Raw genomic sequence first — 25,179 nt, forward strand, 5'->3', positions numbered from 1 at the left:
GGGTAATAATTTTATCTTATTTCCTCTTGATGATCATGAGATGATTTGAGTTTGATCTTATGCCTTTTAGGCTTATAATGGACTTGGACTGTAGAGAGTGATTAGCATCACACTAAGCTGTTATATGTATAGCGAATCTAATTGTTCAAATGGTTTTTATAAGAATCTTTTTTGGGTTCCATTATCTTTGCCAAGTTAAAGATTATAAATGAAATATTACATTCCCATAGTGAGGAGGAAGCCTGGTTGCATAATTAGATATCCCATTTTAATCGCCTACTTTTGAAATCATTATTTAGCACTAGCAGTTGCACGGGGAATACATGTGATCAGCCCATGGGAAAGGTGCGGAAATTATAAAAAAATATGATAAAAGTGGAGGATGCTTGGGGTTGGAGTTATGGAGAGCTTACAACAGAAACACAGCATGTTTTTTTTTTTCATCATTGTGACTTTAGAGGCCATTAAAAGCAATATTTAAACATGTATAGGTGATGGAAGAGAAAAGAATGTAATGTGATATTTTTATCCCTTAAATGGGTCATCTGATCTCCACACGAGGGTAAGCTTTCAATGCCCGGAGCTAAAGAGGAGAGTGAAGGGAAAGACACTTGAGTGAGCAGGAGTTGGCTATGTAAGAGATCATATTCTGATCATAGTGGTTGTGATTGGCTGATATTGGCCTTCATGGTTAGGATTCCAAGAAGACTCCTCGTGAGACACTGTAGGTGTAAAAGTAAAAAATTTTGCATGATAGAAATCTTTTAACATGTAAAAAATTTAACATGATAGAAATCTATGCGGATTAAATCTGTATAGAACTTTTATGCACACGACTGCCCATGCCTAGTACGTGTCCGCATATAAATGACAAAGCTGTGACTTGCCTCAAACATGGAAAAAAGACATAGAAAGCAGACATGGCCTTGGATCTTTTTTGATATCCAACCCCAGTGTCTTATTCTAATTGTCCCGTCTGATTGGTCGTATATCACGATATATAGGAGCTGCCGCAGGTGCTCTGTTCATTGCGATTACTGAAAGATTAAGGAACGGCGTTCATTATTTTTGAGAAATGGAGCATTATTCATTATAAGTAACAATACGCACGTAAAGCTCGCTCACCAAAGAATGATAGCAATGCATGAAATAGTAACGTACAGATGGAAGCTCATTATGCTTCACCATTTTCAAACATCCATAGTAGATTGTAAGAAAAAGTATTAAAGTAATATGTAACTAATCATCACAAATGGTGCTGTTTCTAAGAGCAAGGAAAAATCTTCAGAATGATTTTTTCGGAGTATAACATAAATGATTTATACGAGAACATGACACCAACATAATTCAGGAAAATATAAATAGCGACGGAGGAAAAAAAAAATGAAGATCTTATTGGCAGTGCTCTTGGACGAGGAAAATCTAAGCATCCTTTGGGAGAAGCTGGGATCAACTCTGGAGTCTTCTTGAAAACTTGTGCCCTTATTCCTCCGTCCTGGGATCAACTCTGGAAAACATGTTTGTCTTCTTTGCCTCTGTAAGACCATTCTTGGGTAATATCTTTTGTGGCCTCCTTGCAAACATCTCACTGTTAATTTTTCTTAATAAAGGAGGTTGAGGTTTCTCAAATCCTCCGGGCTCCTTCAAAAAGAAGACCTTATTGGCAGCGATGGAAGTGAGTTTTCTATTGCTGTTAATTGTATCTCTCCTTTTTGGCATTATTTCCACCGAGAAAAGAGAAATTAGTAATTAGATAGACTCCGTATTTATGCAAGGCTTCCAAGCTGAAAGAGCAATGACAGAGTAACTTAAAAGTTCATTTTCTGAAAATGATACCAACTAATAAGGCAACATGGCTTGAAGGGGATACCTCCAGATGTTATGCAATAAATATATACAAAAGCAAATTGAGTGCTATGCTGTTCATAAAAGAACAACAATCTTTTGAATGTCTTTGTTCTTGGAATACAATCCAAAGGAACAGCGGGGATTCCCGTTTGACAAATTGATAAACGTCAAAGCAAAAAACAAGGGGACGTCAAAAATCTTACATGGCGTAGCGACAGTATAATTTGAGTGATATATACAAATAGAACCCTGCTGCATTTTAAAAATAAAAAGTAGAAGAGGCAAAAAAGAAAATGTGACATTATTCATAGTAATGACAATAAACAACACAAGACAAAAGACCAAATAAATAGAAATAGAAGCAAACGTGGATATCTTTTGTTTAGGAATGGAAAGCAAGCACTCTGGTACTAATTTCTGACTCCACCATTTTGACATCATCTCTCCAGAGGCAATAAAAAATTTGCAGGCTTTGGAGATATGTGAGGCTTTAAAGGTGGATTGGCATGATCCCCAAGGTCCTTAAAGTTGATGACAGCTGAGATTCTCGAACCAAAGCAGCAGCCGAGGAAGACCTGTCCATAGACAAATAAAGGAGAAAACCAAATTGGAGATTACATGATGGAGTAAAAGTACATGAATCTTTCCAATCACTCACATAGATTTCATATAGAATGGTAAAATATATGAGAATAAGAAAGCAATCCAGCTGGTATATATTTGGAAGAATCTAACAACTTTTCAGCAGCATGCTAACAGTCATATTGAAACTTAAAATATGCATTCTAAATTAAATTTGCACATAAAAAAATAAATAATAAAGAACGAGAAGTAACAAATAAGGTACAACTCAATTTAATTATTTCTCATTATGTAAAGATTCTGAGTGATTCGGTGTGGATTATGAGAATCTAAGGATAGAGAGAGAAATTTAATAAATTATTAAGTCAATATACGAGAGAAAAGGCAGCGGACAAATCTTAACGTTCTTTTCTAGGAAGAGAGAAAACTAATATAATCAAAAGAAAAAATACGTTCCACTTCTCCCTTATGCCAGATACCGTTGTTTGAGAACAAACATTGAGGGGAAAAAAATAAAATAAAATAAAAAAACAAAGAAAGGACAGCCAAAAAGGGAAGGTGACAGACCCAAATTAGATGGCACCTCAGCTATAGCTCGGGCAGCGTGCACAACCAAATTGACTAAGAAATTTCGTTGCAAAGGTAGATGATGGCTTGCAGCTTTCTTCTCCATCTTCGTTCGCCGGGATCCAGATGTCTGGGATGTGAGCAATCTTGCGCCAGTCCTCGCCTGTCTCCCTCTTGCAACGCCTCGCCAACTGGGGGCAGTCAGAGATATCCAACATCTGGAGTGCAGTGAGGTTTTGCAGGCCATCTGGCAGCATTGCCAGCTTGGGGCAGTTTTCGATGTACAGATCTTGGAGTGCAGTGAGGTGCCCCAGGCCATCTGGCAGCACTGCCAGCTGGGGGCAGTCGGAGATATACAACTTCTGGAGTGCAGTGAGATTTTGCAAGCCATCTGGCAGCACTGCCAGCTGGGGGCAGCTGTCGATGTGCAGATACTGGAGTGCAGTGAGGTGCCCCAGGCCATCTGGCAGAATTGTCCTTGCCATCCAATTGGGTAATCTGATGCCGGTATAATAAGATATATGCAACTTCTTTAGATTATAAGGAGGTTGGAGCCTTTCGAATACACCCGCTGCCACGTCTGCTTCAGTAGATGATAGTTCCTGTGCCTCATCCAAATTTTTGTTCCATTGAAGCTTCAGATAATTCAATTTGCTCTTTGCCACTAGATTTGCTTGCATAGCCTCATTCGCATCCTTCACATTATGCAGATTTGTAATTTCCAACTCACCGCGAATAGAGTTTAGATGTTGCAGCTCCACGATGGTACGCCCATTCTCCCGACCAACAATAAACTTCGGCAGTATCTCAAGTTTACTCAACCGGCCCAAGTAACGAGGCATGCAAGACAAGCAGTAGCAAGCTGATATATCTAGACCTCTGAGGTTGCTTAGGTTGCTTATGCCTTCAGGCAACTCCCGTAGTCGCTCGCATCCTCGTAGGTTCAATGTCTGCAAATTGTAAAGTCTGGTGATCGAGGTAGGTAATGTTGTGATATTAGTACCTGATAGGTCAAGAAACCGTAGCTGCTTTAATCTGCTCATTGTATCAGGCAACTCCTCAATTCCACTCCAACTCAAGTCCAATGCACGTATTTGAGTGAATTTTTCAGTTATATTGAAGAAAATTTCATCATCACCATAAGGTGCAAAATACCACCACCACTGCCGCCGCAACAAAAGAAATCTCAACTTTTTCGCTTCAGAAATAGAAGTTATGGATGACACATCATCATCAACCACAACAGATAAATAGCGACATTCATGTGGAATGATTTTATTTTCCCTGCCCATTTCGATTACCAAAGATTCACCCTTTGTGAGGGAAAATGCAAGATCATGGACTAGATCATGCATCTTGCATGTCTCTATGTTATTGTACTCATCCATTTGAACATCTTGAAAAAATGACCTCGACAATAGACTATTGAAGTATTGCTTGCCAATGTCCTCTGCATTTTGAGAAGTATCTGATGAATCAACGAGTCCTTCTGCCATCCACAATTGAATCAATCTCTTTATTGAAAATAAATAATCTTTCGGGAACACAGAACAGTAAGTGAAACACCGCTTCAAGTGAGAATGTAAATGATCATAACTCAACTTTAGTATCGGGAGAATTCCAACCTCTTCTATGGGCAACCTCCATATTTCACTATCTCTGATAGCTAACCATGCTTCTTCTTCTCCTCCTTTAGAGCCCATTAGACTTCCAAGAATCTTTGCCGCTAAAGGCAAGCCTCCACACTTTTTAACAATCTCCTTTCCAATATCAACCAACGGTTGGGTCTCTTCTTGTCTCCCCAACCCAAATGCTTTTTGCTTGAACAAAGCCCAACAATCATCCATTCCCAACCCTTGTAGTCTATGTGGTGAGATGGTTCCGGTTATAGAAGCAACAATTTCACTGCGCGTTGTTATTATAATCTTGCTTCCTAGTTCGCCATGTACAAGCAAAGGTTTTATTTTATCCCATATTAATCTATCTTCAATCCATAAATCATCTAGAACCAAAAGAAATCTTTTTGCTCTCAATTTTTCTTGCAAGAGAGATGACATGGCTTCTGAGGTTGAGAAACGGCTTTGTTCCTTTGTAACTTGTTCAATCAATGCCCGCAAGATCACTTGTGCATCAAAACTTTCACCTACACACACCCACATTCGAAGCTCAAATCGCTTCTTGATCCTCTCATCATTATAGACTAATTGAGCAAGAGTGGTCTTTCCAACACCACCAAGGCCAACTATTGGGAGGATTGAGATATTTTTATCATTGTCTTTGTCAACTAAGAATTCTATGACCTCCTTTTTGTCATCAACCCTTCCATAAATTTCAGATTCAATCACGGATGAAAAGATTTCACGGTCCACAGGCCTATCTGAGTCAGATTTCCCCATCAAATTAAAATCCCTGTTCTCCTTTGTAATTTCATCATATCTCTCCCAAATCTCTCTTATCTGGCCAGCTATCTTATACCGAAATGCAATTGGATTGTTTGAGGAGAAGAAGTCACGCACCTTTCCAGTAATGTGGTCATGTACTCCCTCCATTCTTCGCCGCAGCGCTTCAGCCTCCCACTCGTCCACCACATCTTCTGCATCGAGAGCTACATGCCTGAGCTTCCTCACCCAATCTTGCAGAGTTTTGTTATTGATAGATTTCTTCTCTGCATCATCGAGCACGTTCTTGATCGTTGATAGCTTGCCCTTCAGCTTCTCCAAGTCGGCGTCAACACTACACACCAGTCCCAGATCCCCACATAACCAAGATGCCAAGCTCCCCATCACCGTTTTGACAACAGGAGAAGCAGCTGCTAGTGCTAATTCATCCATGATTTCCAAGGAAGGTTGGAGCAAGAGACCGAAGGACAAACAAAAGTTTTGATCTCCCCTGCTGTGGTCTTGACTTATGGACGGAGAGACTTATGGTGGTTGAGTCGTCCAACACCAATAATTGAGAGGAAGGGGCGAGGAAAGTGCAATATAATATAATATAATATATTTCTTTTCTGCCAGCAATAAATATAATTCAGAGGATGGATGCAAGGAAGCTTCGTGGAAACCACGGAGTGAGGGCTTTCAAAGGTGATGTGAAAGCAGATCGACGAATAAGTTCCCACTTCACACCCTACCCGCCAATGCCGGTGAGAAAACAGCAGTATTGCTTTGAATGGACGCCAAGGCTTGTGGGCCCATAGCCTGATGGGAACCATAAAGTTGGGACACGAAATGAAATAGTTATTGGCTGCCTGGAACCTTGCACACAAAATTGAGTTCTGATTCTACCAATAGCTAGCAAAAGGGAAAGAAATGGGAAGATCAGCCTTCTTTGGATTGGGGGATGGAGGGGAAGCCAGACTGGGGTTTCAGGCTTCTGATTTTTCTCCAGAAAAAGATTTAAAAAACACACCGTCCCTTATCACTGTTTCGCTTTCCATCTACAGAAATCTTTTACACAAAATGAGTCATTATTTATGAGTCCCTTAGTTACCAATGATTACCTATTATTTAGGCAACAAAAGTGCTCGATTTTGATTAAGGCATCAAATTGGTTATATCGCATGTTTGACCCTGAGCAATGATTTTGTATCTATACCCAACTTATTAGGTAACCAGGTTTTAACGGGTCAGGCCCACGAAAAGGATTTTAGATCCTGAAACAGATCATTAATTTTGACAAACCCATGGGAAGGGATTTAGCAGCAATGCCGTCCTCAGCATACTGTTCAGCAGATTGGTCCGTACATAGAGAGCTTCCTTATTATTAACAGACGGGGTTGGAGAGCATAAGCCGTTTCTTATTTGTGCGATAAGGCTAAACGTTGGTTCTTTGTTCAACCTTTCACTGTACTAGAATACAAAACAAGCAATGTACGTATATTTTATTTTAATAAAAATTAATATAAATAAATAATAAATGCTCGAAGAGAGATTCAAACTTTTGATCTTGTGATTAATAGTTGCACGGAGAATTAGTGGAGCTAGTGAAAATTTTGTGGGTCTAGAAAATTTTTCATGTTCATCAATGGGTGTCCCAAGTCACTTTTTCTTGTAAATCTTCCTATCACTTTTTTTCCCCTTGGAGGCAAAATGTCAATTTAATTATCTAATTTAATAACTGAAACAATATTGGCTGTTTTTACTATATGTCATACGCTTAATAAGGTAAAAATTAGTATTGTGAATAACACATAAAGTCCAAATTGTTTTTGTTGTGAAGTTGCTTAGGGATTGATATATACTTGATATAGTGCGGGCCTGCTTCAACTGGATGCTATAATAGAAAAAGTCCAAGTTTTTGCTATGGAATTGTATAAATAATTGCTGTATCAGAATGAAAGCAATTAGTTTCTTGCTTGTTGTTTGATTGTTTAAATCTTTAAGGGCACAGGTTTCAGTGGTACATTTCTATATTCACAAAATAACTGTTGTGTACAAAAATTGCTTATATATTGATATAAAAGTGTATCTGAAGAAAGATCCACTGTCAGATGCTGAGAGATTAATTTTTGTATAGTACTTAAGATTTAACCCAAAAGTTATTGTTCTTCTTTTCTTTTGACTTGATGCAATTTGTTGAGACTGAGCACAGATTACATTGACCTGTATCAGATACATTGGCCTGGCCGGTATGTATGAATATGTTCTGATGCGGGGTCGGAACCCCGACACCAGCCCACACACCGGCCGAGCAGGGAAAGCATCCGCGTCCTTGCCGAGGTATTGTCCGCTCTGGGATTGCCGCTTCGGGTCTCGGCGGGAGGTCGCCCAGGGCCGTGGCCCAATGACAGTCACCGCCGAGCCCTGACGGCGCGGGGGGCCGCGGAGGTACTACCCCTACCCTCACGGTTTTGTCCTACAAAAGGGCCCTCGGTAAGGAGAGGTTATTGAGCCCCCCATTTAAGGCACAGACCTTTCCGCTGATTAGCCGATGTGGGACTAAACTAGGAACCCCATCCCACAACACAGCCCCCCCAGCGGGAAGGTCTGTGCGTGACCGGGGCCCTTCCTCTAGCGCCATCTGATGCGGGGTCGGAACCCCGACACCAGCCCACACACCGGCCGAGCAGGGAAAGCATCCGCGTCCTTGCCGAGGTATTGTCCGCTCTGGGATTGCCGCTTCGGGTCTCGGCGGGAGGTCGCCCAGGGCCGTGGCCCAATGACAGTCACCGCCGAGCCCTGACGGCGCGGGGGGCCGCGGAGGTACTACCCCTACCCTCACGGTTTTGTCCTACAAAAGGGCCCTCGGTAAGGAGAGGTTATTGAGCCCCCCATTTAAGGCACAGACCTTTCCGCTGATTAGCCGATGTGGGACTAAACTGGGAACCCCATCCCACAACATGTTCTTTTCCTATAGGCAAATATGTTGAGTAATTACTGATTCAAATGAATATAATTTATCCAATAGAGAACTTCTTTCTGTTATCTTGTTTCTGAGGCTTTCCACTGCATTTCCAGTTATGTTCCAATGTTTGGAGAAACAGAATGTGATTCAAGTCGACAGTAAGCATCTGTGGCTATAGAGGAACAGCTTGATGCTCTTGGAAAAGCTGTTGATGCTGGTAAGGTGTGCAATCATGGTTGGACATTGGTTGCCGGATTATTTTAAGAATACATGCAGTTTCATTTGACAAGAAATCACGCTTGTAGATCAGATATATTGGTCTTAGTAATGGAACACCATATGGGGTGATGAAATTCCTTCAATTTGCTGGAAAAATTCGGCTCAGCGGTAAGTTAGTTTCCCTGTAGGTATGAGCCCATTCTTGTTGTAGCTATGGATTACTTCCTGTTATATTTTGGATAATAATTGCCAACCTTTTTGCCAGAACTCTTACAACTTACTTTGCCAAAATTTTGATGCTGTGATAGCTAAATGCTGCCACCATGAGAGGTAATCTGTTTTTAGGTTCACTTATGTACTGTATAGCTATCTATCACTGAAATCTAGATTATGTTCTCTTTGAAATTTATATGCGCCTTTACATTTTAACATAGTGCAAGAGATAGATTTCTTGCATTTTGATTTGGGTAATGATTTTAGCTTATTTCTTCTTGATGATCATGAGATGATTTGAGTTTGATCTTATGCCTTTTAGGCTTATAATGGACTTGGACTGTAGAGAATGATGGCTTATATGTGTAGCGAATCTAATTGTCCAAATGGTTTTTATAAAATTCTTTTTTGGGTTCCATTATCTTTGCCAAGTTAAAGATCATAAATGAAATATTACATTCCCATAGTGAGGAGGAAGCCAGGTTGCATAATTAGATATCCCATTTTAATCACCTACTTTTGATATCTTTATTTAGCACTAGCATGTACATGTGCAATGCATGTGATCAGCCCATGGGAAAGGTGCGGCAATTATAAAAAATATGATAAAAGTGGAGGCTGCTCGGGGTTGGAAGAAATGCGGCATGATTTTTTTTTCCTTGTCATTGTGACTTGAGAGGCCATTAAAAGCAATATTTAAACATGTAGAGGTGATGGAAGAGGAAAGAATGTAATGTGATATTTTTATCCCTTAAATGGGTCATATGATCTCCACGCAAGGAGCAAGTTTGGAGGTAATGTAGGTGGCTTGACTGATCTGAACCACTTCTTTGTTAAGGACTTGGTCCAAAACATGACCCAGTTACTCAGTAGCTTATGTCACCTTAGGTTCAATATTTGTATTGTATCTTTATTTATTGTCTGGATGGAACAATCAATTTGCAACAGTAAAACCAAAATTTTGGTTGCTCATCTTGGGTTCGTCCACTACAGAAAAAGTCGGTTTGACCGACGCTTTTTACAAGCGTCGGTAATTTTCGGTCTAGCGTCAAAATTTACCGACGCTTTTACATAGACGACGCTAATAAGCGTTGGCGTAGTCACCGGCCTAAGAAGACTCTAAAAAGCGTCGTCGGAGCCTATTTCGTACCAATCCCTAAACCCCTTCTTCTCTCTCTCCGTCGCGTGCTTTCAAAAGGTGATCCCTAACCCCTCCAGCCGCCGCACCCCCCTTCCCCCCCCTCCCCCCAAATCCCTAACCCCCTCCAGATTCAAGAAGCTATATCCTTCCCTGACCAAGTCCTCCTCTTCCTCAAATCCCCCTCTTCCTTCCGCATTTCCGACCTCTGCCTCTACTACTCTTCCTCCCTCTCCATCACCGTAGGCGGCGGCCTCATCCTCGGCTCAACCTCAGCTCCCCTCCTCTTTTCCCCGCTTTTTTTTGTGGCGTCGAGAAGCATCGCGCAGAGAACGTCTCGGGTGATGATGTCTTCGCCCGCCTCTTCGCCGCCGTCGAGTCCGACATCGACAACGCCCTCCAAGTCCTCCTCCTCTTTCTCCCTTCCAAGGTTTCTTTTCCCCGATGTTTCCTTAGTGGTGCATTTTTTTCTTGTCCCTGTTGTGTAGAACTCGGAGATGGCGCCCGGGGAGAAAAATAGGGTGGCGGCGGAGGCGAAGAATGCCGAGATCCGGCAATTCTTTTTTCCACTCTGACATAGCCGACACTTTGGTGACGCTTTTAAAAGCGTCAGAAGGAAACTGACCGACGCTTATAAGCGTCGGTAAAAGCCTTAAAAAGCGTCGCCAAAGCTTGTTTTTCTTGCAGTGGTCGTTCGTGCCAATAATCTCCCTATCATATAGCATGAATTATTATTTACCGTATTTCACCTTCTGTTGTTTTACGCATAACATTTCTGCTATATTATGTAAAAGTAAAGATGTAATTGGATATTTTTGCTTTATAAAAATTTCTTCAAACACATGCCTTGTGTCACATACTAAACCACAATACCAACACCTAGACCAATGAAGCTGATTACCTGGTATCCTTCCACGCTATGGGATCATGACTTTGAGAGATTGTCCTCCAACATCTCCATCCAAATTGCTCCTCATATCCTTATCAATCATTTATCACTACATCGTGAGCTTTCAATGCCTGGAGCTAAAGAGGAGAGTGAAGGGAAGGACATGTGAGTGAGGAGTTGGCTATGTAAGAGATCAGATTCTAATCATAGTGGTTGTGATTGGCTGATATTAGCCTTAATGGTTAGGATTCCAAGAAGACTCCTCGTGAGACACTGTGGGTGTAAAAGTAAAAAATTTTGCATGATAGAAATCTTTTAACATGTAAAAAATTTAACATGATAAAAATCTATGCGGATTAAATCTGTATAGAACTTTTATGCACACGACTGCCCATGCCTAGTACGTGTCCGCATATAAATGACAAAGCTGTGACTTGCCTCAAACATGGAAAAAAGACATAGAAAGCAGACATGGTCTTGGATCTTTTTTGACATCCAACCCCAGTGTCTTATTCTAATTGTCCCGTCTGATTGGTCGTATACCACGATAGGAGCTGCCGCAGGTGCTCTGTTTATTGCGATTGCTGAAAGATTAAGGAACGGCGTTCATTATTTTTGAGAAATGGAGCATTATTCATTATAAGAACAATACGCACGTAAAGCTCGCTCACCAAAAAATGATAGCAATGCATGAAATGGTAACGTACAGAATCGAAGCTCACTATGCTTCACCATTTTCAAACATCCATAGTAGATTCTAAGAATAAGTATTAAGTAATATGTAACTAATCATAACAAATGGTGCTGATTCTAAGAATAAGGGATAATCTTCAGAATGATTTTGTCCGGGCATAACATAAATGATTTACAAAAGAACATCTCACCAACATAATTCAGAAAAACATAAATAGCGACAGAGGGGGGAAAAAATGAAGACACTGGGATCAACTCCTCGTGGCACTCATGTGGCACATTTGGCACGAGAGGAACTCTGGAGTCTTCTTGAAAACTTGTGCCCTTGTTCCTCCGTCCAGTAGTCACCAGGCTGTTTTGAACATGTTTGTCTTCTTTGCCTCCGTAAGACCATTCTTGGGTAATATCTTTTGTGGCCTCCTTGCAAACATCTCACCGTTAATTTTTCTTAATAAAGGAGGTTGAGGTTTCTCAAATCCTCCGGGCTCCTTCAAAAAGAAGACCTTATTGGCAGCGATGGAAGTGAGTTTTCTATTGCTGTTAATTGTATCTCTCCTTCTTGGCATTAAGTCAATATATGAGAGAAAAGGCAACGGACAAATCCTACCATTCTTTTCTAGGAAGAGAGAAAACTAATATAATCAAAAGAAAAAAATATGTTCCACTTCTCTCCCTTATACCAGATACCGGTGTTTGAGAACAAACAGTAAGTGCAAAAAAATACAATAAAATAAAAAAAATAAAGAAAGGAGAGCCAAAAAGGGAAGGTGACGCACCAAGAAAGCAGTTCACCATTACATAGCGCTGTTGGCACCTCAGCTACGGCCCGTGCAGCGTACACACCTAAATTGACCTAAAAATTTCGTTGCGAAGGTAGATGATGGCTCGCTGCCTTCTCTCCATCTTCTTCTGGCCGAATCCGAATGTCTGGGATGTGAGCAATCTTGTGCCAGTCCTCGCATGTCTCCCTCTTGCAACACCTCGTCAGCTGGGGAAAGTTGTTGATGTAGAACCTTTGGAGTGCAGTGAGGTTTGGCAGGCCGTCTGGCAGCATTGCCAGCTGGGGGTAGTGGGAGATGTGCAGCTCTTGGAGTGCGGTGAGGTTTTGCAAGCCGTCTAGGTGTACTGTAAGGTTTAGATATATTGTCATGTCAATAAGATAACAAGGTCCATGCATGTAGACTTGTATATCTCTTTTATCGCATTGTCAATTTTTAGCTATCCTAAAAATTGCTAATAATTACATAAAACAAGCATTATAAATAATTTCAAAATTTAATAACAAAATAAATTGAAAAAATAATTTGTAAGGAATGTGTGCCTCGAACGAGGTATGTGAAGATGCTGACCTAAGAATGGACCTCCTTGTGCAGGTTCATATCGAGATTATCCTCAAGGTACCAAATACTTGATTCAGTCCAAGATCTCATGTCACGAGCATAATTGTGTTGAGATCTGACCAGATAAACTCTTTAAGTTGCCCAGGTAAAGAGTAAGAAAAGCTTAGTTAAATTGAAAGAGAAGAAGAAATTGAGTGAAAATTGAAAAGGTCTCTCTCTCTCTCTCTCTCGGAGTCATAACACAAGGCCTGGTCTGTTTCAGCATTGTATTGTTTAAGGTCTAGGACTTGAAACCTTTTTATAGGCTCAGTCCAGGTAGACACCAGCGAGGCCTATAAAGATGTCAATGGGTCTCTCAGTAAAAGTCTTACCGCCCTGTTACACTGGTGCCTCATAATGGCCCATAGTGTGTATGCATTAAGATTCATAATGTATATATTACGTTGCATAGGTCAATCGTGAGTCGGTCCAATTCAAAATTCAAAATTTAAAATTCAAATTCACATTAAATCAATTTAAAATCAACGGTTTTGCAATGTGTACCGCTCATGTTGCGAATGAAAAATCGAATATGAGTTTAATCTTGCTCTATAATGCCTACGTTACATATATGAAATCAATTTTCAAATTTAATCTGGTTGGAGCATGCGACAAAACATGCTAGCTTCGTGTGCATGCGCATGTATGTGCATGGCATAGTCAGCCGAGCCGAGTGAGCGAGCGCGCATATGAGGTCACCTACCATCTCCCCTGAAGCCCACTGGGCTTGGAATAACTGGATGTCGGTAAATGCAACTCCGGGCTCCTTCAAAAAGAAGATCTTACGGGCAGCGATGGGAGTGAGTTTTCTAGTGCTGTTAATTGTATCTTTCCTTTTTGGCATTATTTCCACCAAGAAAAGAGAAATTAGCAATTAGATAGATTCCGGATTTATGCAAGGCTTCCAAGCTGAAAGAGCAGTGACAGAGTAAATCTAAATGTTCATTTCTGAAGGGGACACAGGATAATCCGGATGTTATGCAATAAATATATATGTGCATGGCATGGTCGGCCGAGCCGAGAGAGCGAGCGCGCATATGAGGTCACCTACCATCACCCCGAAAGCCCAACTGGGCTTGGAATAACTGGATGTCGGTAAATGTAACTATACTTGTATTTAAATATCCAATAAGGAACTACTAAGAACTAGTTTTTAAAATTTTGAATCTTTGAATCTCAACTGTGGGGGGTTTGAGTGTTTGCGCGAGCTTCCTATACGTTATTCCTTTTTAACCTTTTGCCCCATGAGAGGCCATGCAAAATCTAGATTTTTTTTTTTTTCATTTCTTTCTAAGAAGAAAAAAGAGAAACAACGCCAACTGTTGAACAGGTTGCAGAATTTGGTGCTTGCTTGTTAGATCTCCCCTTTGTCATCAAAAGTTCAAAATACACTTTATCATCAACTCATAAAACGGTGTCACACTCAGTTGTTCTAATGCCATTATTATAGAGGTTGCGAAAATGACAAATATGAAATCTCTCTGCAGCATCTTCTACATGCATTTGTATCGGAAAAAAAAATTTAAAAAAACTTTCTACATGCATCCAAAAGGCTGCTACAGATAAATGTATATTTTCTAGGTGTATTGTAAATCCGCATAGAACTTTTATGCATGCGTCTGTGTCCTCATGTAAATTTTCATGCGACTCTCTGTCGCATAGAAAATATATGCAACCACTCCTATATGTCCGCATATAACGTGTATGAGGGAGTTCATCCCCACAGAAGATTTATGCACACCTTTGGTGTTTTCGCATATTAATTGCTATGCGGGTTGTATCCTCGTAGTAATTTTATGCGCTACATCACAGAAGATGCATAATATTTTCTATGCGGATTAAATCTGTATAGAACTTTATGCACATGAATGCCAATACCTAGTAGGTGTCCGCATATAAATTACAAAGCTGCGACTTGCCTCAAACATGGAAAAAACGCCTGGGAAGCAGATATGGTCTTGGATCTTTCTTGATATCCAGCCCCAGTGTCTTATTCTAATAGTCCCGTCCGATTGGAGCTGCCGCTGGGGCTCTGTTTCTTGGAATTACTGAAAGATTGAGGAAGGGAGTTTATTATTTTTTAGAAATGGAGCATTATTCATTATAAGTAACAATAAGCGCGTAAAGCTCGCTTACGAAAAAAATGATAGCAATACATGAAATAGTAACGTACAGATGGAAGCTGATTATGCTTTATCATTTGCAAACATCCACAGTAGATTCTAAGAATAAGTATTAAGTAATATGTAACTAATCATCACAAATAGTGCTGATTCTAAGAATAAGGAAAAATCTTCACAACGATTTTGTCCGAGTATAACATAATTGATTTACATAACAGACCCTAGGACTGAGCCCGGTCCACTTGACCGGCCCAGCCCCATGTTTCTGGCCTCACGTGTGCCACAACTGAGGGCGCGCGAAGGAGAGGAAGGCATCCCTAAGAAGCCGGGATGCCCTGTTTCAAGGCATCTTCCTCCTCTCCTTGAGACCATTCGAAGAGGAGCCGCAAACCCCCGACCCTTCTGGTTTGGGCGATCTTCTTCCTCGTGCTCCACCCGAGAGAGAGAGAGGGAGAGAGCTGTTGAAGCCTGATCCTCTTCGGTTCGGAGGGTCCTCTTCTTTTATGGCCGCCGGAGAGAAAGAGCCGCCGGATCCTCACCAGGAGCGAGATAAATGTTCATTGCCTTCATCTCTTCCTCTTTTGATGCTTAGCCATGAGTTACCCAGATTTTGAGCCCGCCAAATACCAGTAATTGATCCAAAAATGAGTTGTTCTATTATGGCCCGAGGGCACTTGCCGCCGCCAGCCGCCGGGGGTGGTCGGGTTTGCTCCGCCACCTCCTGCTGCCGTTGAGGCTGGCCACCACGGCCGCCCCTGAGTTCGGCCGAGAAGGAAGGAAGGAGGGGGGGGGGGGGGGGGGGTCAAGGATCCCCTATTTCGCCAAAGAAGAAGAGAAAAAGGGAAGAGGGAAAAGAAAGAAAGAAGAAGAGAGAGAAGAGGGGACTTACTTGTGTGCGGCTACGAGTTTGTCGGCATCGCGTGGAGCAGCCACGGACATCGCGGGAGCCGTCGGTCTCAACTCAGCCACGGGCGCAGGCCGCGAGCACAGCTGAGGGCGCCGCGGGCTCGGCTGCGAGCACCGCCGGCCATAGCCGAGCCCCTCCCAAGTCACCCTCCTCTTTTCACGGGTGAGGAGAAAAGTATATGAGAACCCATGCGGACGTGTATTTAGTCCCACATCGGTTATTTCATCTTGAGTTGTTACAACATCCAACCAACATAATTCAGAAAAACATAAATAGCGACAAAGGGAAAAAAGAAATGAAGATCTTATTGGCAGTGCTCTTGGAGGAGGGAAATCTAAGCACCCTTTGGGAGAAGCTGGGATCAACTCCTCATGACACTATTAAAGACAAAGGATGCCGCCATCTTCGGTCCTGCTCAAAGCCCTTCATTCCTTATCTTCTTCCTCTTCCAACAGTCACCAGGCTGTTTTGTACGTGTTTACCTTTGTAAGACCATTCTTGGGTATTATCTTTTGTTGCCTCCTCGAGAATATATCACCGTAAATTTTTCTTAATAAAGGAGGGGAGGGTTTCTGGCTTCCTCCGTTCTTCTTCAAAAAGATCTTATTGGCAGCGATGGAAGTGAGTTTTCTATTGCTGTTAATTGCATCTCTCCTTTTTGGCATTATTTCAAACAAGAAAAGAGAAATTAATAATTAGATAGATTCCGGAGTTATGCAAGGCTTCCAAGCTGAAAGAGCAATGACAGAGTAACTTTAGATGTTCATTTCTGAAAATGATACCAACTAATAATGCAACATGGTTTGAAGGGGTTACAGTATAATCCGGATGTTATCCAATAAATATATACAAAAGTAAATTGAGTGCTGTGCTGTTCATGAAACTACACACCAATAATTGTAAACGATCAACAATCTTTTGAATTTCCTTATTCTTGGAATACAATCCAAAGGAACAGTGAGAATTCCCGTTTGAGAAAATAATAAACAACAAAGCAGGCCTAGTTCACTAAAGAGCCAGGCATTACAACATTATTCATTATTTTTTAGAAATGGAACATTGTCCATTATAAATATCAAAACGCACATAAAGCTCATGTACAAAAAATGATAGCAGCACATGAAATGATAACGTACGGATAGAAGCTGATTAAGCTTCATCATTTTCAAGCATCCATAGTAGATTAACTTTCTTTTGGAGGAAGATGTAGGCATAAGTAATATGTAACTAATCATCACAAATGATGCTGATTCTAAGAATAGGAAAAAATCTTCAGAATGATTTGTCCAGGTATAACATAAATGATTTACATAAGAACATCTCCACAGCATAATTCAGAAAAACATAAATACTGACATAGAAAAATAAACTGATATATTATCGGTGGAGATGGAAGTGAGTTTTCTATTGTTGACAATTGCATCTCTCCTTTTTGGTATTGTTTCCTGGAAGAAAAGAGAAATTGAAAATCTGATAGATTCTGGAGTTATGTAAGGCTTTCGAGCATGGTTGGCAAGTTTTTTCGAACACCGGTGGCATGTTGCAAAGTGAATTTAGTCTTAGAATGTCTGCAGAGAAAGAATAAGACAATTTAGTAACACTAAAAACATTCATGAAGATCCTAAGAAATTTAATAGTCTTTCAGCAGGATGCTGATTAGAAGAAACATACTTTCAGAGAGAAATAGAAGGATCATACATGGTGGTGCCTCGCTAGGCATCAGCTTGTAGCTACTGATTTCGAATATTTGGAAAGAGAATGCTAAACAGCATTCAAGTTGATGTTTTGTTTAGGAAATAAAAACTACACAACAAGATTTAGAGTGGGCATTGAGATTGCAAGGGGTAGAAAATGTAGACTTTTTACAAATTCTTACTGTATGCAAAAAAAAGAGTGTACCAGTCTTCTCTCCTCTCCCTCTTATCACCTCACCAACTTGGGGTAGCAGCCTGATCATAAGTTCTTGGAGAGTTGTGAGGTGTCACGAGCCATCTATTGGCATTTCATAGTGAAGGCTCATTATCCTGCATAATACCTCAAGCTAACTAGTCAGTTTCTCACAATAACTAATCACCAATGAATATAACCCCCTTCAACTAATTTTTCATTCATCTATAAATTTTGCCTTTTTTAGCTGCACTTGAGAATAGTGTTTAATTTATTACACCTGTCGGTTCTAACATAGGGTCAAGAGACCCAATTAGATAGACTACTATAAGTCCAAAGTTGAATCTAGTAGAGAAAAATCTTCAGAGAAGCCATTGTTCGCAGAAATTGTCTTAGATTCACTGAAGTGGTTGGCCTTTTGCGACAAGATCAAGTTGTATATGATTGGCACAAATGAACTAATAATTCATAAAGACTGTACACCAAGAAAAGAAGGCAAATGTGCAAGGTAGAGTACATAAGTTGAAAGAGAAGCGACTGAGCCTGAAAAAGAAGTAACTTTAACTATTTCATTTCTGGAAATGAGAACAACTAATAACGTAACATTTGTTTGAAGGTGATATAGTGTAATCCGGATGTTATGCAATAAATATATACAAAAGCAAATTGAGTGCTATGCTGTTCATGAAACTACAAACCAATAATGGTAAACGATCAACAATCTATGAAATCCCTTTGTTCTTGGAATACTATCCAAAGGAACAGCGGGAATTCCCGTTTGAGAAAATAATAAACAACAAAGCAAAAAACAAGGGGATATCAAAAATCTTAGATGGCATTCTGACAGTATAATTTGAGTGATACATAAAAATAGAACCCTGTTGTATTTTAAAAATAAAAAGTAGAGGAGAAAATAAAGAAAATGTGGCATTATTCATGGTAATGACAATAAGCAGCACAAGACAGAAGACCAAATAAATAAAAACAGAAGCAGACATGGATATCTTTTGTTTAGAAATGGAAAGCAAGCACTCTGGTACAAATTTCTGACTCCACCCTTTTGACATCATCTCTCCAGAGGCAATAAAAGATTTGCAGGCTCTGGAGATCTGTGAGGCTTTAAAAGTGGATTGGCATGATCCCCAAGGTCCTTTAAGTTGCTGACAGCTGAGTTCCTCGAACCAAAGCAGCAGTCTAGGAAGATCTGTCCACAGACAAATAAAGGAAGAAAACCAAATTGGAGATTGCACGATGTAGTAAAAGTATATGAATCTTTCCAATCATTCACACAGATTTCATATAGAATGGTAAAATATATGAGAATAAGAAAGCAATCCAGCTGGTTTATATTTGGATGAATCTAACAAATTTTCAGCAGCATGCCAACAGTCATATTGAAACTTAAAATATGCATTTTAAATTTAATTTGCACCTAAAAAAATAATAAAGAATGAGAATTAACAAATAAGGTACAACTCAATTTAATTATTTCTGATTATGTAAAGATTCTGAGTGACTCAGTGTGGATTATGAGAATCTAAGGATAGAGAGAGAAATTTAATAAATTATTAAGTCAATATATGAGAGAAAAGGCAGCGGACAAATCCTAACGTTCTTTTCTAGGAAGAGAGAAAACTAATATAATGAAAAGGAAAAATACGTTCCACTTCTCTCCGTTATACCAGATACCAATGTTTGAGAACAAACAATGAGTGCAAAAAAATAAAATAAAATAAAATAAAATAAAAAGAGAGCCAAAAAGGGAATGTGACGCACCCAAATTAGATGGCACCTCAGCTTCAGCCCGGGTAGCGTGCACACCCAAATTGATCTAGAAATTTGGTTGCGAGGGTAGATGATGGCTTGCTGCTTTCTTCTCCATCTTCTTCTGGCCAGATGTTGATGTCTGGGATGTGAACAATCTTGTGCGAGTCTTCGCTTGTCCGGATGCGTGGGATGTGAGCAATCTTGTGCCAGTCCTCGCCTGTCTCTCTCTTGCAACGCCTCACTAGCTGGGGGCAGTTAGTGATCTTCAAGTATTGGAGTCTGGTGAGATTTTGCAAGCCATCTGGCAGCATTGCTAGCTGGGGCAAGTTGGAGATATGTAGGTATTGGAGTATGGTGAGGTGTCGCAGGCCATCTGGCAGCATTGCCAGCTTGGGGCAGTCTTTGATCTCCAGGTGTTGGAGTGTAGTGAGGTGCCCCAGGCCATCTGGCAGCATTGCCAGCTTGGGGCAATCGTTGATCTCCAAGTATCGGAGTGCAGTGAGGTGCCCCAGGCCATCTGGCAGCATTGCCAGCTTGGGGCAGCGGGAGATCTCCAGGTGTTGGAGTGCAGTGAGGTGCCCCAGGCCATCTGGCAGCATTGCTAGCTGGGGCAAGTAAGAGATATGCAGATTCTGGAGTGCGTTGAGGTTTTGAAGGCCATCTGGCAACATTGCCAGCTGGGGCAAGTTGGAGATATGCAGCTTCTGGAGTGATTTGAGGCCTCCTACCCACTCTGGCAAAGCAGTTAACATGTCGGTTCCTTCTATTTTTAGATCTTGTAGTGCAGGGAACAAGGGGGTGGGCTGCTGCTGCTCCTTCCTTCCTCCCCCCTCTAGACTCCTCAAATTTTTGTTTTGATCTAAATGAAGGGTATGGAGCGAGGGCAGGTACATAATATCCTCAGGCAAACAAGTCAGCTCAAGACATCCCCAAATATATAGCATCTCAAGGGCGGTGAGGTATTGCAGCCAATCCCAGCACCCAAATGACGACGACGATGATACTCCACAGATTTGAATCTGCAGCACTTTGAGTTTGGACAACCCTGCAAGGCTCCCTGCTGATAAGAGCATCCCATTGCTAAAGCATATTCTAAGATCCTCCACAGAGCATGGGATACATGGCTGCGCCATTAATTTGTAGCATAATTCTATCGACAATCGAGAAAGGCAAGGGAAGGATGCTATCTGCCTTCCCGCCATCGTTGGTTCCGTATGCCATTCCTCCAAATTGGGCATGTCCTGTAAAAACAACTCCTCTAGCGACGGGAATGCACTGTCGCCGCCATCTCCATAAAACTCATCTCCGATTCTCTTCACGGCATGCATGCCCTGCATAGTGAGATGTTTTAATAAGGGTAATCGACCGAGTGATGGAACATGTTCGCATAACTCTGCCCCTGCCAATGTGAGCACAACAAGATTTGGAAAAGAAGATGACGCTAGCTCTGCCCTTGCCATCCAATTGGGTAGTCTGATGCTCATATCCAACTTCTTTAGATTATGATGAGGTTGGAACCTTTCTATGCTAAGATCCTCCACAGAGCACGGGATACATGGCTGCTCCAGCTCTTTAAGTTTGGACAACCTTGCAAGGCTCCCTGCTGATAAGAGCATCTCATTGCTCATTTTGATTTTAAGATCCTCCACAGAGCATGGGATACATGGCTGCACCATTAATTTGGGGCATGATTCTATCGACAGTAGAGAAAGGCGAGGGAAGGATGCTATCTGCCTTTCTGCCGTCGTTGGTTCCGTATGCCATTCCTCCAAATTGGACATGTCCGATAAATACAACTCCTCTAGCGACGGGAATGCACTGTCGCCGCCATCTCCATAAAACTCATCTCCGATTCTCTTCACGGCATGCATTTGACGCATAGTGAGATGCTTTAACAAGGGCAATCGACCGAGTGATGGAACATGTTCGCATAACTCTGCCCTTGCCAATGTAAGCACAACTAGATTTGGAAAAGATGCCGACGCTAGCTCTGCCCTTGCCATCGTAGTCTGATGCCCATATAATAAATTATATCCAACTTCTTTAGATTATGATGAGGTTGGAGCCTTTCAAATACACTCGCTGCCACTTCCACTTCAGTAGATGATGCTTCCAGAGCTCTGTTCCATTGAAGCTTCAGGTAATTCAATCTGCTCTTTGCCCCTAGATTTGCTTGCATAGCCTCATTCGCATCCTTCACATTATGCAGATTTTTAATTACCAACCCACCGTGAATAGAGTTCAGATGCTGCAGCTCCACGATTGTACGCCCATTCTCCCGACTAACAATGAACATCGGCAGTGTCTCAAGGTTACTCAACCGGCCCAGGTAACGAGGCATGCAAGATAACTTGCTGCAATAAGATATCTCCATGTGTCTGAGGTTGCTTAGGTTACTTATGCCTTCAGGCAACTCTCGGAGTTGGTGGCATCCTTGGAGGTTCAATGTCTGCAAATTGTAAAGTTTGGTGATCGAGGTAGGTAATGTTGTGATCTCAGTATATGATAGGTCAAGGAACCGTAGATGCTTTAATCTGCTCAATGTATCAGACAACTTCTGAATTCTACTCCAACTCAAGTCCAATGCACGTATTTGGGTGAATTTTTTTGTTATATGGAAGAAAATTTCATCAATACCATCACATGCCTCCCTTAAAAAAAGAATTGATCTCAATTTTTTTGCATCATAAATAGAAGTTATTGATGACACATCATCAAGCGCAACTGATAAATACCGACATTCATGTGAAATGTTTTCCCTGCCCATTTCCATGACCAAAGATTCACCCTTTGTGAGGGAACATGCAAGATCATGGACTAAATCATGCATCTTGCATCTGTATATGTTATTGTACCTATCCCATTGAACATCTTTCCATAATAGACTATTGAAGTATTGCTTGCCAATGTCCTCTGCATTTTGAGAAGTATCTGATGAATCAATGAGTCCTTCAGCCATCCACAGTTGAATCAATCTCTTTATGTCAAATTCATAATTTTTCGGGAACACAGAACAGTAAGTGAAACACCGCTTCAAGTGAGAAGGTAAATGATCATAACTCAACTTTAGTGCAGGAAGAATTCCAATCTCATCTTCAGATAACTTCCAAATCTCATTGTTTTGGATAGCTAGCCACTCGGCCTTCCCTCTTTTAGTGCTCATCAGACTTCCAAGAGCCTTTGCTGCTAAAGGCAAACCTCCACACTTTTTAAGGATCTCCCTTCCAATTTCCACCAATTCTGCATTCTCTTCTTCTTTTACAAACCTATATGCCCTTTGCTCGAACAGAGTCCAACAATCATCATCTTGTAACCCTTGCAGTTTATGTACCGAGACGGCTCCGATTGTAGATGCAGCAAGAGCAACACTTTCAATGCGTGTCGTTGCTATGATCTTGCTTCCTAATTGGGCATGTCTGAACAAAGGTTCTATTTTATCCCACTCCGATTCCCGATCAGTCCATAAATCATCTAGAACCAAAAGAACTCTTTTTGCACTCATTTTTTCTTGCAAGCAAGTTGACATGGTTTCTAAACTTGAGGAATTTCTTTGTTCTTCTTTGACTTGTTCGATCATTTTCTGCATGACCATCTTTACATCAAAATTTTCGCCCACACACACCCACATTCGAAGCTCAAATTTCTCCTTAATCTTGTCATCATTATAGACTAATTGAGCAAGAGTGGTCTTTCCGACACCACCAAGGCCAACTATTGGGAGGATGGAGATATTTTTATCATTGTCTTTGTCAACTAAGAATTCTATGACCTCCTTTTTGTCATCATCTCTTCCATAAATTTCAGATTCAATCACGGATGAAAAGGTTTCACGGTCGACAGGCCTATCTGAGTCAGATTTCCCCATCAAATTAAAATTCTTGTTCTCCTTTGTAATTTCATCAAATCTCTCCCTCATCTCTCTTATCTTGCCGGCTATCTTATATCGAAATGCAATTGGATTATTGTTTACGGAACAGAAGTCACGCACCTTTCCAGTCATGCGGTCATGTCTCTCCATTCTTCGCCGCAGCGCTTCAGCCTCGCACTCTTCCACCACATCTTCTGCATCGAGAGCTGCATCCTTAAGCTTCCTCAGCCAACCTTGCAGAGGTTTGCTAGTGATGGATTTTCGCTCTGCATCATCGAGCACATACTGGATCGTTGATAGCATGCGCTGCAGCTTCTCCAAGTCGGTGTAAACACTTCTCATCAGTCCCAGCTCCCTCCATAACCCGGATGCCAACTTCTTCAGCACCGCTCCGACAACAGGACTGGCAGCTGTTAGTGCTAATTCAGCCATGATTTCGAAGGATGGTTGGAGCAAGAGACCGAAGAACAAGCAAAAGTTTTGATCTCCTCTGCTGAGGTCTTGAGTCAAATGGACGGAGAGACTTAACACCAATAATTGAGAGGAAGGGGTGGAGGAAAGTGCAATATAATATAACTAAAAACTGAGTAAACGAGTTTTCTCAAATTTAACTTAAAAAAATCTAGAAATTTGATTTTTTTCTCTTTTTATTTTCTATAAACTTCTGCAGAACCAGGGAAATATAAGCTCGACTGTTGTTCAAACTACTTGCGGTGAAACAATGTTAAGGATTAACCTAGAAACATACAACATAACCAGGAATGTGAAAAAGAAAAAATCAAAATCTTTTTCATTCTAGTGATATGATGCCGTTGTTTTGAACCATGTTGTGAGCATTTTAACCAAAGAGAATCCTAGACTTCTATATAGACTCGGATTGCCCTGCAAGTTTCCGATTCCATTAGAACCGGGGGAAGAACAAGACTCTAACCGGTCTCTTCTCCATCTGCCTCATGTCATGGAGCACAATTGGCCTTGGGCTTGGCCTCTTCGAGCTAGCCCACAAGCCTAAAGAGCTGGGCTACTACAATTTACCTTTCTTAAAATAATTTCGTTCTCAAAATTAATTTACTTAAAGCTCATACTTTGAAAGTACTCAACCATTATATTTTCGCTATGAGGATCCATCGGAGTTGAGAGGGAAGGAGAAGCCCGACCCTCCTCCATGCCATCAGCTATGGGGAATTATGACAAATCAATTTGGTTGCCTGTAAGACGCTCAGGAAAAGTTTTGTTTTGAAAAAGAAAAGGAATCTTTCAAATTTTTTGGATGATGGCAAACTACGGAAACTGAGAAAATGAGTTTTCTCAAATTTAACTAAAAAGAAATCTAGAAATTAGATTTTTTTCTTTTTATTTTCTATAAATTTCTACAGAACCAGACAAATATAAGCTCAACTGTTGTTCAAAATACTTGCGGTGAAACACTGTTAAGGATTAACCTAGAAACATACTACATAACCAGGAATGTGAAAGAAAAAAAATCGAAGCCGCTGAATAGATATTGAATATTTATATACTCTTCAAATTAGAATAGTATACTCAACAGAAAATTCGAATAGTATATTTTGACCGGCCATTTTAGGTGGGGTTCTTTTTGAATGTGGCTTTCTTCTGTTGGTCGTTCTTGGTGTGAGGCGTGTGAGTCACCCATCTGAATCCGCCTCGGGCAACAGCAAACTTTAATTCTATAATTAATTTGATTTTAGCCTTGAGCTTTGCGTGACGGGACTTGCACATGGGCGCACATGGCGTG

The 25,179-nt window shown here is 41.0% G+C and overlaps 2 protein-coding genes across 3 annotated transcripts; both read right to left on the reverse strand.

Annotated features, from left to right (window-relative positions):
* Window positions 1–1,910: 1,910 nt before the first annotated feature.
* On the reverse strand, window positions 1,911–23,913 carry LOC103700235 (putative disease resistance protein RGA4). 2 transcript variants are annotated; one of them, XM_039129528.1, is made up of 3 exons: window positions 22,323–23,913; window positions 2,998–4,289; window positions 1,911–2,423 (listed from the first exon to the last, which is right to left on the reverse strand). In XM_039129528.1, exons 1-2 carry the CDS (start codon window positions 23,853–23,855, stop codon window positions 3,015–3,017), a joined length of 2,808 nt encoding a protein of 935 aa, XP_038985456.1. In that variant the 5' UTR covers window positions 23,856–23,913; the 3' UTR covers window positions 1,911–2,423; window positions 2,998–3,014. The 2 variants fall into 2 exon arrangements, with proteins under 2 accessions (XP_038985456.1, XP_038985455.1); XM_039129527.1 differs by lacking the exon at window positions 22,323–23,913 and having other exon boundaries at window positions 2,998–5,869.
* Window positions 17,109–21,724, reverse strand: LOC120111696 (disease resistance protein RPV1-like). Its single transcript, XM_039129529.1, has 2 exons — window positions 19,565–21,724; window positions 17,109–18,992 (listed from the first exon to the last, which is right to left on the reverse strand). The coding sequence occupies exon 1, from the start codon at window positions 21,556–21,558 to the stop codon at window positions 19,588–19,590; it is 1,971 nt and encodes a 656-aa protein (XP_038985457.1). The 5' UTR covers window positions 21,559–21,724; the 3' UTR covers window positions 17,109–18,992; window positions 19,565–19,587.
* Window positions 23,914–25,179: the final 1,266 nt, after the last annotated feature.

The sequence above is a fragment of the Phoenix dactylifera genome, chromosome 8 (assembly GCF_009389715.1).
Source record: "Phoenix dactylifera cultivar Barhee BC4 chromosome 8, palm_55x_up_171113_PBpolish2nd_filt_p, whole genome shotgun sequence".
Taxonomy (NCBI): Eukaryota; Viridiplantae; Streptophyta; class Magnoliopsida; order Arecales; family Arecaceae; genus Phoenix; species Phoenix dactylifera.

Bases quoted from the DNA above. Each gene is read 5' to 3' on its own strand.
- LOC103700235 (XM_039129527.1), bottom strand. From the start codon at position 5,828: ATGGATGAATTAGCACTAGCAGCTGCTTCTCCTGTTGTCAAAACGGTG.
- LOC120111696 (XM_039129529.1), bottom strand. From the start codon at position 21,558: ATGGCAAGGGCAGAGCTAGCGTCGGCATCTTTTCCAAATCTAGTTGTG.